Source organism: Octopus bimaculoides, chromosome 9, assembly GCF_046866305.1.
Source record: "Octopus bimaculoides isolate indiv1 chromosome 9, ASM4686630v1, whole genome shotgun sequence".
In the NCBI taxonomy this organism is placed as follows: Eukaryota; Metazoa; Mollusca; class Cephalopoda; order Octopoda; family Octopodidae; genus Octopus; species Octopus bimaculoides.
Genome location: NC_142936.1, coordinates 24,951,544 through 24,966,543, shown reverse-complemented (window position 1 = coordinate 24,966,543; position 15,000 = coordinate 24,951,544). Strand labels below are relative to the sequence as shown.

Genomic DNA, 15,000 nt, shown 5'->3' with positions numbered 1-15,000 from the left:
AATACACGACACGAAAAGGTTTCCTACTTCTGTTAAAATATTTAACAGGGACACCCCAGGCACTGGCAGAGAAGTTCAATCAGAGCCAATGGAGCTAGAGACACAACACCTGAATGGCTCACATAAGAGACAACCCATCACTCTAGATAAAGAAAATGAAATAAGAGAACTAGACCAAACCTAGTCATGCAAATACTTTGGAATCAATGAGATACGGCACAATACACACAAGTTAAAGAAAAGATACGGAAGGAATATTATAGACAAATTAGATTGAGAGTTAAAACAGTTCAATGCGAATAATAAGACAGACGCATCAATACTCTAGCTGTCCCAGTTACAAGTTACAGTTGCTATATTCTTAATTAGACATGAAATGAACTAGCCAAACTATACAGAAAAGCAAGAAAAACAATGACGGAATTTAGAATACACCACCCAAAATCTGACACAGATAGGTTATGTATATAACAAATTGAAAGTAGTAGAGGCCTTATGATCACGTGATCACGTGTCCAACCAGCTATTAGATGTTGTTACACATCGCTGGTCAAAATGCGTTTTACATCCTTTTAGCCTCCGAATGACACCATCTCATTGGCTAGATGCGCAAGTCAACATTCACCCCTGATCGAATGGGGGATTTGAGCAATGTAAAATGAAGTGGCTTGCTCAAGAACACAACGCGTCACTCTGTTTAGAACAGCCTAACCACGAGGCTACGCGTTTTCACAGAGGCCTTACACAACTAGAAAACTACTGTAAAATATCTGCTATAGGACTACAGAAAAAGTGCCAAGGAAAAGTGCCTCTAATCGCCATATCAGTTCCAATAGATGACAATGTATCTCTAAAAGAAACGAAGAAACTCTCGAAATACAAATATATAGAAATAGAGATAATCCGAATGTGAGGGCCTCAAGACAAAAATACTCCCTATGATAATAGGTGCAACAGGCATGGATAAAAAGCATAGAAATGAATAACCAAAACACTAGCACTTACGAATATATATGTAGCATACAGAAACTAGTACTGCTAGGCTCTTCACTTTCAATAAAAGTAACACTAAAACAAACCACAGTACATACTCAAAGCACATGAGCTGCGCTCGATAGAACAGTCATAAAAATATAAATTCTGGTTAGTAATAATAAGAAGAAGAAGAAGAAATAGAAGAAGAAGAAGAAGAAGAAGAAGAAGAAGAAGAAGAAGAAGAAGAAGAAGAAGAAGAAGAAGAACAACAACAACAACAACAACAACAACAAAAACAATAATAATAAAAATAATAATAATAATAATAATAATTTAAGGAAGCTGACAAAAACAAACAAGAGATCATACTACCTAATAAAGAAGAAGAAGAAGAAGAAGAAGAAGAAGAAGAAGAAGAAGAAGAAGAAGAAGAAGAACAACAACAACAACAACAACAACAACAACAACAAAAACAATAATAATAAAAATAATAATAATAATAATAATTTAAGGAAGCTGACAAAAACAAACAAGAGATCATACTACCTAATAAAGAAGAAGAAGAAGAAGAAGAAGAAGAAGAAGAAGAAGAAGAAGAAGAAGAAGAAGAAGAAGAAGAAGAAGAAGAAGAAGAAGAAGAAGAAGAAGAAGAAGAAGAAGAAGAAGAAGAAGAAGAAGAAGAAGAGCTATAAGACAAATGAAATCCAAACAAAAACTAGAACAGCAACGGACCATGATAAAACGATGACAAGAAAAGCCCCTTCATGGCAAATACTGGGCTAAACTAAATGCAAAAGAAATAGACAGAGAAAAATCCCAGCAACGGTTGAGAAGCTCCGGACTCAAAGCAGGGACTGAAGGATTTTTAATTGCTGCACAAGACCAAAGCCTCCCCACCAGAAATTACCAAAAACATATAATGAAAAGAAACATAACAAGTAACTGCAGAATATGTGGCGATGGACAAGAAACAATAAATCATATTATCTTTGGCTGCCCAGTCCTGGCTAAGAAGGAATATATTCACAGACACGACAGAGCTGGGACCTATATACACTGGAAACTATGCCAACACTATAGAATAACAACAGAAAAAAGATGGTATAGGCACACGCCAGAAAAGGTCACAGAAAACAAGCAAGCAACCATACTCTGGGATATGCCAATACACACAGATAAAGAAATTAAAGCCAATAGGCCAGATATAGTTCTCAGAGATCATAAAGAAAAAAATGCTTTCTAACTGATGTATCAATACCAGCAGATGACAACATCTCTCTAAAAGAAATGGAAAAACTTTCAAAATACAAAGACCTGGAAATAGAGGTAACTCGAATGTGTAATCTAAAAATAGAAACAATTCCTATCATAGTAGGTGCATTAGGTATGATAAAAAAAATATTCAGACAAATACATAACAAAAACACCAGGACTTACAAGTATATATAACATACAGAAAATTGCACTACTGAGCATTGCACACATCCTACGCAAAACACTTTCAAAACAGTAACCATAAGAGCATCACAGCAAACCACCCAAGGCACACAGAGCTGCGCTCGGTAATGAAGTGAAAGCACGTTATAAAAATAAAACTACTGAATAATAATAATAATAATAATAATAATAATAATAATAATAATAATAAGGGACTACACAATCAATTCCATGTAGCCACAACAGAAGAAAAAATAGGTGGGATTGGCTGATGAAAGGAACACTAAAAAAGAGACCAAGAGCACTATACTGGCAGCGCAGGACCGAGCTCTTGCCACAAACTGAAGAATCAACCTGAGGAATGAGCAAGTGTCTCCGCTGTGCCGCATTTGCAACAGAGTGGATGAAACCATTACCCATATCACAAACGAATACCCTAGACTTGCCCAAAATCCCTACAAGTTGTGGAGACACAACTAATTAGCGAAAGTGCTAATTAGAAACTGTGCGAAATATGGGGGCTTAAGAGAGGCAAGACGTGGCATGAGCACAAACCGTAGAGAGTAACAGACTCGGAGACTATCAAAATCCTCTGGAATTTCCCATTCCAAACATATCAGGTGCTAGTGGTGGTGGCCAAGGTGTGCCACATACGCTATATAGTTGACGTTGAGCCACATGGCCCCTTGACGTCGCTCCTTTGACCATCAGTTTCTACTAGGATAGAGATGCGAGTAAAATTAGTGATAGAGAAACGAAAATAAAACTTTGGAAACAGCAAGGCCACCATAATTTTCGTGGAGACCATGAGCGTGCTTTCAAGGGAGGTAATCAGATATTGTAATACTTCATATAAAGTAAAATGAATATAACAAATAATTCAGAATTCTTGTCCGGTAATGGATCGATCCCAAAATCTAACCAGTTCGTGCCAGTCACGAAGCCGAACATCCCTGCAAGTTTCATTCAAATCTATCCAGCGGTTCTTGAGATATCTTGTCCACAGACAAACCAACAAAAAATCAAACTACCTGCATCAACTTACTATAAAGCAGGTGGTAATTTTACTTTGTACTTATTCTTAGAGAAAGTTTTGAAGAGTGCAGTTCGATTTTAACAGTTGCTTTTTTTAAAGCTGTAATGGAAGTGACAAAGGAGCATATTCGGCATATTTTGCTTTGAGTCCAATAGAGGCAACAACGCAACGGAAAGTGAGAGGAATATCATTGCAGTTTATGAGGATCGAACAATAAGCGAAAGCCAGTGTCAACGGTAATTCCAGAAATTCCGAACCGGAAACTACAGCCTAGAAGACGTGTCTCGTCCTGGAAGATCTGTAGAATTCGATGAGGACGTCTTGCAAACCCTGGTGGAACAAAATCTCATCGTAATTGTTGAGAAACTTGCAGAGAAGCTTGGATTTGGTCATTCAACCATTGATCGAAATCCGCGTGCCATCGGAAAAGTCAGCAAATTGGGTCAATGGGTTCCTTACAAACTTTCCGTGTCTAATCGCACGCAGAGAGTGAATGTGCGCTCTTCTTTGCTGTCACGTCTCATGAATGAACCTTTTTTGGACCGAAAAGTGACTGGTGACGAGAAATTGGTTCTCTGTAAAAATGTCATGCTCCGAAGATAGCGAGTAGGGAAAGGAGAAACACCGGCACCCCAAGCTAAAGAAGGTCTTCAGCCACGTAAAGTGTTGTTATCTGTTTGGTGGGATATGAAAGGTTTAGTCCACTGTGAACTTTTAAACCCAAACCAAATGATAACAAAGGAGATCTACTGCGAGCAGCTCGAGCGGTTTAAGTCAGCGCTAGAAGAAAAACGACCATTTTTGGTTTCAAGACGAAAGGTGCTTTTTCCATCAGGATAATGCTTGGCTACATACAGTGAGGATGACATTCCAAAGGCTGAAGCAGTTTGAATGGGAAACGATGCCCCACCAACCATATTCGCCGGACATTACCGCATCTGATTATCATTTATTCCGCAATCTTCAAAATCATTTGGACGGGAAAAATATGAATTCTGTAGACGAGGTCAGAACAGTACTGGAGGAGTATTTTTCTTCACAGGCAAGTCAATTTTGGAAGTCTACCAGATAGATGGAAGAGCATTGTAGAAAATGACTGAGAGCATATTTTAGATTTAAAAAGAACTTTGTTTATCTTAATTTTGAAAAATAAAACAAGTATAAAAAAATCGCATTATTTATAGGATGACCCAATGTATATATAAATCCTCATGCAAGACAGATAAATCCGATAATCCTTTTGTAGAATTTTATGTTGTGTTGACATAAATTTTCGTAGGTATTATTAATTTTAATAATATCGTGTGTGTGTGTGTGTGTGTGTGTGTGTGTGTGTGTGTGTGTGTGTGTGTGTGTGTGTGTGTGTGTGTGTGTGTGTGTGTGTGTGTGTGTATGTGCGTGTGCGTGTGTGTATGAATATATATGTATGTATATGTTAATGCAACTGAAACATTTGTTGGATTTTTAGGTTTGATCTCAAATAAAGATATTATTTTCTTCGTACATATTATTGGTTGTTGTTGTTGTGTGTGTGTGTATGTGTGTGTGTGTGCTTGTGTGTGTGTGTATTTGCGTGTGTGTGTGTGTGTGTGTGTATCTCGAGTGTAGATTGCATCAATAACCAGCTGGAAGAGGTGTCCTCCTGGAGTTAAAATGTTAGTAACGTCGGTTCCAACGGAACAGCTATGTTGAAGTGGCGTTAAACATTACTTTCATATTTTATAGAGATTTTCTAACTTGGTACTTTGCTTGTTGCAAGATCAGTGACTGGTTGTCTCTTATTTTTCTATACATTCCGAGCTGGAGCTAGCTACTGCTATCCTTAGCAGACAAGTAGTCACCACTGAGAATGAGCACAAAAGCTCGAAACCATATAGTCTGGTGGGAATGTTGCTGGGAGATGGTAGGGGCTCGCTCCCCTGCTTGCAATATATATCGGGTGCGGATTGCATCGACAACCGGCGGGAGGAGACTCCTCCTGGGGTTAAAATGGTAGTAACATCGGTTCCTATGGAATAGCCGTGTTGAAGTGGCGATAAGTATTATATATATATATATATATATATATATATATATATATATATATATATATATATATATATATATATATAAAATATATAGTTTTAGGGAAAATAACCAAGTTTCAAGAACTCATCGATGAAAATCCACTATTACATATAGAAAAGTTAATAATTAAAAGCACAATAAATGAGTATAATATAAAACAAAGTAAATATCATAAGATAAAGATAATCTTATCTTTATCTTATGATATTTACTTTGTTTTATATTATACTCGTTTATTGTGCTTTTAATTACTAATTTTTCTATATGTGATACTGGATTTTCATCGATGAGTTCTTGAAACTTGGTTATTTTCCCTAAAACTATATATTTTATATATATTTTAATCTATAACCTCAATTTAATTTTAATCCTTTATAAATTGATTTTAATTGAGTTTTTACCTGTAATTTTGAATTTTTTGGAAAAGAACACAATCAATAAATTTGAAATGTGGGTGTATAGGAAAATGTTACGTGATTCTTATAAGGACCATCGGACAAATGTCTGGGTTAACAACTACTAAATATTGTGAAAAATCAAAAGCTCGTTTATTATGTCCATATTCGAAGAAGCGGAGGCGCAATGGCCCAGTGTTTAGGGCAGCGGACTCGCGGTCATAGGATCGTGGTTTCGATTCCCAGACTGGGCGTTGTGAGTGTTTATTGAGCGAAAACACCTAAAGCTCCGCGAGGCTCCGGCAGGGGATGGTGGCGTACCCTGCTGTACTCTTTCACCACAACATTCTCTCACTCTTATTTCCTGTTTCTGTTGTGCCTGTAATTCAAAGGGTCAACCTAGTCACACTGTGTCACGCTGAATATCCCCGAGAACTACGTTAAGGGTACACGTGTCTGTGGAGTGCTCAGCCACTTGCACGTTAATTTCACGAGCACGCTGTTCCGTTGATCGGATCAACTGGAACCCTCGACGTCATAAGCGGTGGAGTGCCAACAACAATTCGAAGAAGCAGCGGTTTGTAAAACATTATCATGGAAGGGAGAGTAAAGAGCAGCAGAGCAAGAGATAATCAAAGCATGCAATGGACAGAGAATATCAAGAGCTGGTTCTACAAGAGTAGTAAGACAGCCGGAGGACTCGCGCTTAATGGGGAAAACTCCTTGTAGTGATTTCAATGCGCTGCAGGCGTATGATACAATACGACGACGATATATGTAAATATACAGAAGTATTTTAATTAACCTATTAATAGCATTTCATAAACTGGTGAAAACTTATTGCTGAGAGATTCTGGATTGTTTCATTTAACGTTTGATCCATTAGTATGACGGATAGCATTAACCTCGCTGTTTACCTTGACCAACTGAGAAACGGGTAGCGACCTTAGAGACTAGAGTACAGATATTATGTTCTTATGTTACTTCGAGATGATTAATAAAATGTATGTACGAGAGAGAAAAAAGGAAGTAGAAAGAGAAGAAATGAGGGAAAAGAGAGAAAGAAAGCAATAACTGTACCTGATGGTGATCATATTTCTAGTTGTAGAGTAACAACGAATAAAATTTTCGACCTCTGTTTAAGATAGACTGGCAAATTACCCTCATTCTATTTGCCCACTCCATTTTAAACTAACATCAGTCACGTACATCATTCTAGCAGATAAAAAGATATTGGGTGACACAAACAATAGAACTGCATTATAGACACTTTAGTTGATGGACTCAATTCTGGTTGCCTGGTTTTAGAGTGCGTTTTTATCTGCATCGGCTCAGTTTCAAGTATTCTAGAAAGAGCCTGGGTCTTAAGCTAACTTCATATCCAGATTCGATGCTGTCTACTTTCCTCAAACCATGTATTGTGGTTTCTTCTTCCCTTTCATTTATCACTCTCAGATGATGTCCAATAATAAATGTTATAGTTACTACCCCTTCTTTCTAGCAGTAAGCCATTGCAAAAAAAGAAACAAGTTATATAGAAAAATATACTGAATGAGTTCTTACCTCATATTGAGAGCCTAGTTTAACTTTGAGTTCTTTTTTCTCAAGAGTAGTAGACAGTAGTTTCAGAGCGTCGATTAACGATGTTCGTTTTCGTTTTCCTCCATTAAAATTGACTTGTTCAGTGACACTAAACTGAATTATGTAGCCATTCTCTGCGTCTAAAAGCTGAAATATTCAATAAGTGAAATATTTTGTCGGAAACTGAAATACAAAAGAGATTAACTTTTCCAACTGTAAACTCTAATGTAATTCGATAAATCATTTTAAAATGAACAGCTTTCAGATGTTCTGTGCAATGGCTTCATTGCAGTAACGATCTAAAACAGCCACAGCTTTTCATTGTGTTGACACTCTTGAGTTTTTCAAGCCTATTATTATTCCAAAAACAACTTATGGCTTCAACACGAACATCGATGAATAAAATCTTTTTGATAAGTATAAATATGAATTTTAAAAAAAACTCAAACACAGAAATATACAGAAGGTCAAAAGCAATATTATTCTGGAACAATTTTTGTGACGTGATTGCTTTGAGCAACCGAGCTTGGTTCTGAGTGTTTTGTTGTGAGGTGTGTTTTTGTTTTGTTTATTGTGTCTGTTTGTATTTGTTTTGAAATACTTCGGTGTAATATGTGCGCATTACCTAAAAGTGTTATTTTGTTTGTATGTTGTGTATGTAAGTCCGGGTGTTTTGATAAGGCATTCGTACTTCATTGACATTCATAAGACACCTATTTTGTGAGATCATTTCCTATTTCAATCCGAACATTCTGGTTGTCTCTATTCCCAGGCATTTGTATTTGGAGAGTTCTTCATTTTGTTTAAGGATATAGAGTGTTGTCGTCTGTTGAAATCGATACATCGATTGACACATTCGACTTCTTGATAGTATTTGACATAACATTTAGAGGTTTTTTTACTAATCTCCCTGTTACTATAAATTGACATGTCCCACAGTATGGTCAACTGTCGTTATCTGAGACTTTTTGTGATGCCTTTGTACCCACGTTTCTGTGGATATCTCGTAATACAGACATAATTCATAGTGTAGGAACGCTCCTACTTTAAAATGTGTGCGCGCGCGCGTACCACATATTCTTTGATTCTTTTAAACGCTTCAGCCTCGAGGCTGCGGCCATGCTGGAGCACCACCAGTGTGAAACTATAGCGTAACCATGCCGAGAATCAAACTTTGGCCGCCTGGGTGAAAGCCGCATTTACGTTCTGCATTCTACTATATTATATGTTTTTACTATATTTCGAAGGAAAGGTTTCGGTCTTGTGCTGCAACAAAAGATATTCAAATTTCAGGTTTCATTCAAATATTTCTGTCGTTGCTGAGTTGTTTTTATCAATCTGTTTCTTTTTTTTTCTTTTTGTTGTTCTTTTCAGTCTTCTGGCGTAGCTGTGACTTTTCTTACCAACTATATTTTCAGCTGAGTATTTAGTTTCTTAACAATGTCTGTTATCATTTTTCTCATTCACTTCACAACTTTCTTACGTCTCAGCTTTTGTGTTATATTTCTTGGCTTCCGTGAAAACAGAAAACACTTCATTCTTTTATTCATATTTTGTAACTATTAGTTTTTCTTTATACTTTCCAAAATATATTTGCATCATACGATAAATACTTTATAATAATTATCTAGTTGCAGCAGACTCGTTCTGCGTTCATGGTCTGTAAATCTATGTTGGATTTTGGCAGCGTATTTTAAATGCAATTATAATTTTTGTATCATGTTTAGCTTAATTTACCTATGTTTTAGTTGAGAATATTAAACTTTACCTTACTACTGGATCAGCTACAGTATTAACACTTATTTTCAGCATTTCTTTCGTTTGTGTGCGCTGTACTTTTCCTAATTTCCTTTTCATTAATTTCTGAGAATTTGTAAATCTGTTTTGCATCTAAATTTCTTATTAATAGTTTTGCTTTTTGTTCTTTTTATTGTTTTTTTTTTGTTTTTGTTTATCTAACTTGATATTATTTTTAAATAATATTCCTTTCTTCAATGTCGTTTTGGTATATGGTTTCCAAACTGAATAGCGTGTCAATTCCTCTACTGAATCCATAGAGTCCATGTATCAATGTTTTCATTCGTTTGTTATGCGTAGCGAGCAGGCTGACGTCATTTGTATATAAAGAAACGTTGACTGTCTGCCATTGCATCTGAATCCATTTTGGTCTAGTATACTAGTTTAAAGGTGCTAAATCTAAGCAGAAAATTATTGGAGAGGAAAATCCCTTGAAATTCATTTCTAATGAAGATAGGATTTGTTTCATAATTCTCTTGTCTTGGGAAGGGGTCTGGAAAATTGCTATTTTTCATGGAATATTTTATGTACTTGCTTATTATTAATGCACCCCTACTTATGGCTAATATGACTAAAATCCATTCTGTGAGAAGGACGTTAAAATCCTTTTAACAATCAATTTATGCCTTGATCAAATGTTTGTCTCCTTCTTTAGTATTTATTAATGGATTAGTTAATCAATAGCTGATCTTCATGACCTAATGAGCTTGTATAGGCAGTATTCCCTCTGATCTTCTGGCGCTGTGCTGATTTTGATTGTTTTTTCATTATTTTGCTTTTTTGCCGTTTCCAGGTAACCGTAATATTAAGGTGTTTTTTTTTTTATAAAGTATGTAATCAGTGTATAAGACCGTAGTTTTTGTTCTTGTTATTTAGCACGATATAATAAGAGGTCGAGAAGACATCTAAACAAAAAATTCACTCTGTGGCCATCACTCGTTTTAGTACCTAGAACTACATTAATTAATGTTGTCCTTTTTTAAGATTTTTAAGGTGTGATTCAAAAGTTATTTGACCGCTATATCTAACAGTTTGAGTGACCGGGTACAGCTGTTGTTGTTGTAGTCATTCTTATTGTCGTTATTCAACTCCATATCAGCTCTTATTGAGCAGTCCTATGATCACAATTGTAACGGCCTTGACCATCACGTCTTTTATTCAGACGCTGTCTTTTATTCATCACGTCTTTTATTCAGACGCTGTCTTTTATTCATCACGTCTTTTATTCAGAACTATATTATTTCAGAATATAGTTCTCGGAACATTAAAACTTTCCATAGTGACAGATTCTTTGCAAGAGCTTCTTGTTTCATGCATTCTTCGATTTTGGATAATTCAATTTTTGTAGTTTTCCTAATAGTATTTTCCCCCTCTACCTTTTTATTCTCAGTTGTTGTTTTTTTTTGTTTGTTTGTTTTTTGTTTCGCTTTTTCGTTGTTAGTTGTTGTTGTTTTTGTTTTTCTAGTTGTTGATTTCATTCAGGATTTCGAAAGTCTTTCATTATATTTTTTATCTTCCAGTCTTTCTTTTCCATGCTGTTTCCAATCCTAGTTATTTTGAAGAACTCTCTTTGTTAATTTCTCTAGCTTACTCATAGATTATTTGTTATATTATAGTTCTCTGAATGTTTCACTGTTTGCGCCGGAGCTAGGTCTGTATTATTTATTATTGTACGGCGATAAACTAACAGAATCGTTAGAGCGTTGGCCAAAACACTTTGTAGTATTGGTTCCGGCTCTCTACGTTCTAAGTTCAATTCCGTCGATATCAACTTTTCCTTTATTCCTCTAGGAGGTCGATAAAATAAACTATCGGTCAAATACTGGAATCGACTTTATCAGTTAAACCCTCCCCTCAAAATTGTTGCCATTATACCTTAATTAGAAGCTATTATTCATCGACACTTCTACTTTATTACTAAGTTTTATTTTAAATTGCTCTTCCGTCGGTCTATAGACAGATTGTAATGCTTCAATCATTTTCACCTCTAAGTTACTATCGCATTCAAACTTTCTGTCACAACCATCAAATCATCATTATTGTCATCATTATTAGTTTAACGCCGACTTTTCTAAAGTGAGGGACACCGTTTGTATGACGGCAACGTTTGATTATAACTAACACGTGAAGTCAACAGAAAGAGGTAAACACACGCACGCACGCACGTATGCATGTATGTACTGCAGGCTTTCTTCAGTCTCTGTCTACCAACTCTATTCACAATGCTGTGGTAGGCCTGGGTACCACGCAGTGTGTTTGAATTTGAAACCATGCAGTTGGGAAGCGAACTTCTAAATCATGCAGCCATGCTTCTGCTTACTTCATTTTTAAATATTATCATTAAATCTTCTCACTTTTATCCATAGTTTTTTTTTCATTTGCAGCTCTGGTTCAGTTGTAATTGCTTAGTTTTCTGCAAGTGTTCAAGTGTTAAATTTTGTGGTTCTTTGTTAATTGCTGTAATTTACGATCTCAATGCTTATAATGTGCTTCATTTTTATTCTCATTGTTTGCATTTGTTGAGAACGGCGAACTGGCAGAATTGTTAGCATACGGGGTGAAATGTTTAGTGGTATTTCGTCTACCGTTACGTTGTGAGTTCAAATTCCGCCGAGGTTGACTTTGCCTTTCGGGGTCGATAAATTAAGTACCAGTTGCACACTGGGGTCGATGCAATCGACTTAATCCCTTTGTCTGTCCTTTTTTTGTCCCCTCTATGTTTATCCCCTTGTGGGCAATAACGAAATAAGAATTGTTAGCACAGTATTTCGCCCGTCTTTGCGTTCTGAGTTCATATTCCGCCGAGGTCAACTTTACCTTTTATCCCTTTCGGAGTCGATAAAATAAGTACCAGTTGAGTACTGGGGTCGATGTAATCGACTTATCCTTACCCCTGAAATTTCAGGCCCTGTATCTATAGTAGAAAGGATTGTTGCATTTGTTTGATTTTTATTCGTTCTTTTTTATATATATTTTCGTTAGGTATTCTTGGAAGATTTTATTTCTATGCCTGTTAGATTTTTTGCTTTTGAAGATGTACCTTCTTAAATAAGTTAGAAGAGTGAGATCCAAGATTACAGTCAGAGCAATGTCAATTCTCTCTAAATATTGTATTCTTTATTTTTTATCTTTTACTTGTTTCAGTCATTAGATTGTGACCATGCTGGAGCACAACCTTGAAGAATTTTTAGTTGAATGAATCGACCCCAGTAATAATTTTTTTCTTTTTTTTTTTTTTTTTTTTGAAGCCTGGTACTGATTCTATCTGTCACTTTAACCAAACCGCTAAGTTACAGGGACGGAAATACACTGACACCGGATGTCAAGCGGTGATGGAGGACAAACATAAACACAAAGACACACATACACACACACATATACATACATACATATATATACATATATATATATATATGTGTGTGTGTGTGTGTGTGTGTGTGTGTGTGTGTGTGTGTGTGTGTGTGTGTGTGTGTGTGTACGACGTGCTTCTTTCTGTACCCGCCTACCAAATACAATTACAAGGCTTTAATCGGTCCAAGGCTATAGCAGAAGACACTTGCCTAATGTGCCACGCAGTAAGACTGAACCCAGATCCATGAGGTTAGAAAGCAAGCTTCTTACCACACAGCCACGCCTATATGAATATTTTGTATTTTGGTTGTCCTGTTTTGGCGGGTATCGTCAAAATGTAAAGTGTGTATGTAATATGGAAGCGTTTTCTCTTTGCGCTTATTTATGCCTTTTTTTTTTCCTTATGTTTGCAGGAATTGAACATTAATACTGTCACTTCCAAAAGGCCTGCCTGATGGGAAACTAGAATGCTAGCAGGGCATAAACCAATTCGTGTCAATTAGGTAGCTGGACACACTGAAGGTTCGACTTCCATCTAGGAATAACATGGATCCGGCCCGCTGTCAGGCCATTGATTTATGGAATCACATAGATCTCATTAAAGAAAATCACCATGAAATAAATCATGAGTTCTGTGAGAGCAACTGGGGATACCCGTAACATATTGTGCACCATTTTCTGCGATCAGTTTCTCCAAAATGTGCTGTTTACCCAGCACAAGCCTTCCTCCTTATCACCAAATCATCAGTTCACTATAGCTGTCATAACAACTCATCTCACAAGAAACTCAAGCGTAAGAACTAAAATTTTTCCATAGAAGTATAGGCCCCCCCCTCATAGGTCGAAATCGACGTGTAAATCTATCATATGGGTAAGTGTGTGTGTGTGTATGTGTATGCGTGTTCCATATCGTAAATGTACAGAGAAAGACTTTAATACTTAATTTTATATAGACACATGGTATCATTACAAAACAAAAGTAAATATAGCAATGAAGACGTTTTTAACGGTGACTACAGTAACTCCCTCTCTCTCCTCTTTCTCTTTTTCCCCTCTCTCCCTCTCTCTCTCTTTATATATATATATATATATATATATATATATATATACACCTACATATGTGTGTGTGTATCTATGTATAGTTGTATATATGCATTATATATGTATGTATGCATTAAGTATGTATGCATATATTAAATGGTGCAATATCAAAGTTAAAATACATACCTGAAGTTTCTGGATTCTCAATGGAGATATTTTCATTATTGAAATTAAAGCAGTACTTAGGCGAAGTTTAAACTGAGCTGTATTTAAGTTTATTATTAGTTTGTATTGATCTAAAAGAAAATAGATAAAATTAACTGTTAAATAACTTTTTTGTTAATTTACGCTTCTTTATGATACTGAATGACAAAAAAACGCAGTCCAAAACTACGAACGCGACTACCTCAAACTAGTGATGTGGCTCTATTATTGTTCAACGTCTACTCAGATGATAACACCAAACTTCTGGTTCGTGACAATGAATTATGCAGAACATACCAATGAGAAATTTCAACAACATCTCTGCATGCCGCTTGAAACAATCTCAGCTATTAATGTGTAAAGACAATAATTTAATTGCCAGTTCCGTGAATACACAAGTTTCTGCATTTTATCAAAATAATAAGCCAGAAAATTTAAGTTGAATATCTTAAGGTGAAGAACAAGAGGGGACCACTACCTGATTTTCAGAGATCTTGATGTTACAAATCTGTTTTTCAGACAACCATGAGTGCAAAAGATAGAAGTCTGATCAGTGCTAACTTAGGCCACCAAGATGGGCGCGTTCAATAACGTTTAAATGTTTTTCACAAGAAGGAAACAGAATTCAAAATTAACCGTACAGAAATTAACTGTTACAGTATTGATAGAAGTATGAATTTTGTGTTCGGAGATGTAATTTATGTAGATAATAATAAAAATTATATTTTCACATTCACCTTCGATCTACGAATAATCAAAGAGGAATGGAATCATACAGAATAATATTCGACAAAAGCTAAGAACTTCCCAGTGGCATGCAACTCCTCAATCACTCAGTGTATCAACATAAACTATCTGTAGATCAATCTGGTCCACATCTTCATATACAAGATCTCTGTCCACTGTTCTCAATGAGAGATGCCGATATATTCATAACTGCTTAATCTTACGAACATTTATCAGCTTTTCCTGTCTGCTGGCATTTATTCACATGATATCAGGAGAGATGTTGTCCACAAAGCTGAGAAACAAAAGCAAGATATTTTATGAAAGACATCCATAATAGAAAATTATTTGTCACTAGAGAAGTTTATTCAGATTGTGAGATTTTGCTTA

General features: G+C 35.9%; 1 protein-coding gene across 2 annotated transcripts in view; it reads right to left on the bottom strand.

Annotated features, from left to right (window-relative positions):
- Positions 1-15,000, bottom strand: part of LOC106884213 (uncharacterized) — a 77,697-nt gene that overhangs the window by 6,465 nt on the left and 56,232 nt on the right. For both annotated transcript variants that reach the window (XM_089357293.1, XM_089357292.1), the window contains exons 12-13: positions 13,867-13,976; positions 7,474-7,638 (exon numbers count right to left, since the gene is read on the bottom strand). In XM_089357293.1, coding sequence (XP_089213419.1) covers positions 7,474-7,638; positions 13,867-13,976 — 275 coding nt within the window. The remainder of the gene's footprint in view (positions 1-7,473; positions 7,639-13,866; positions 13,977-15,000) is intronic.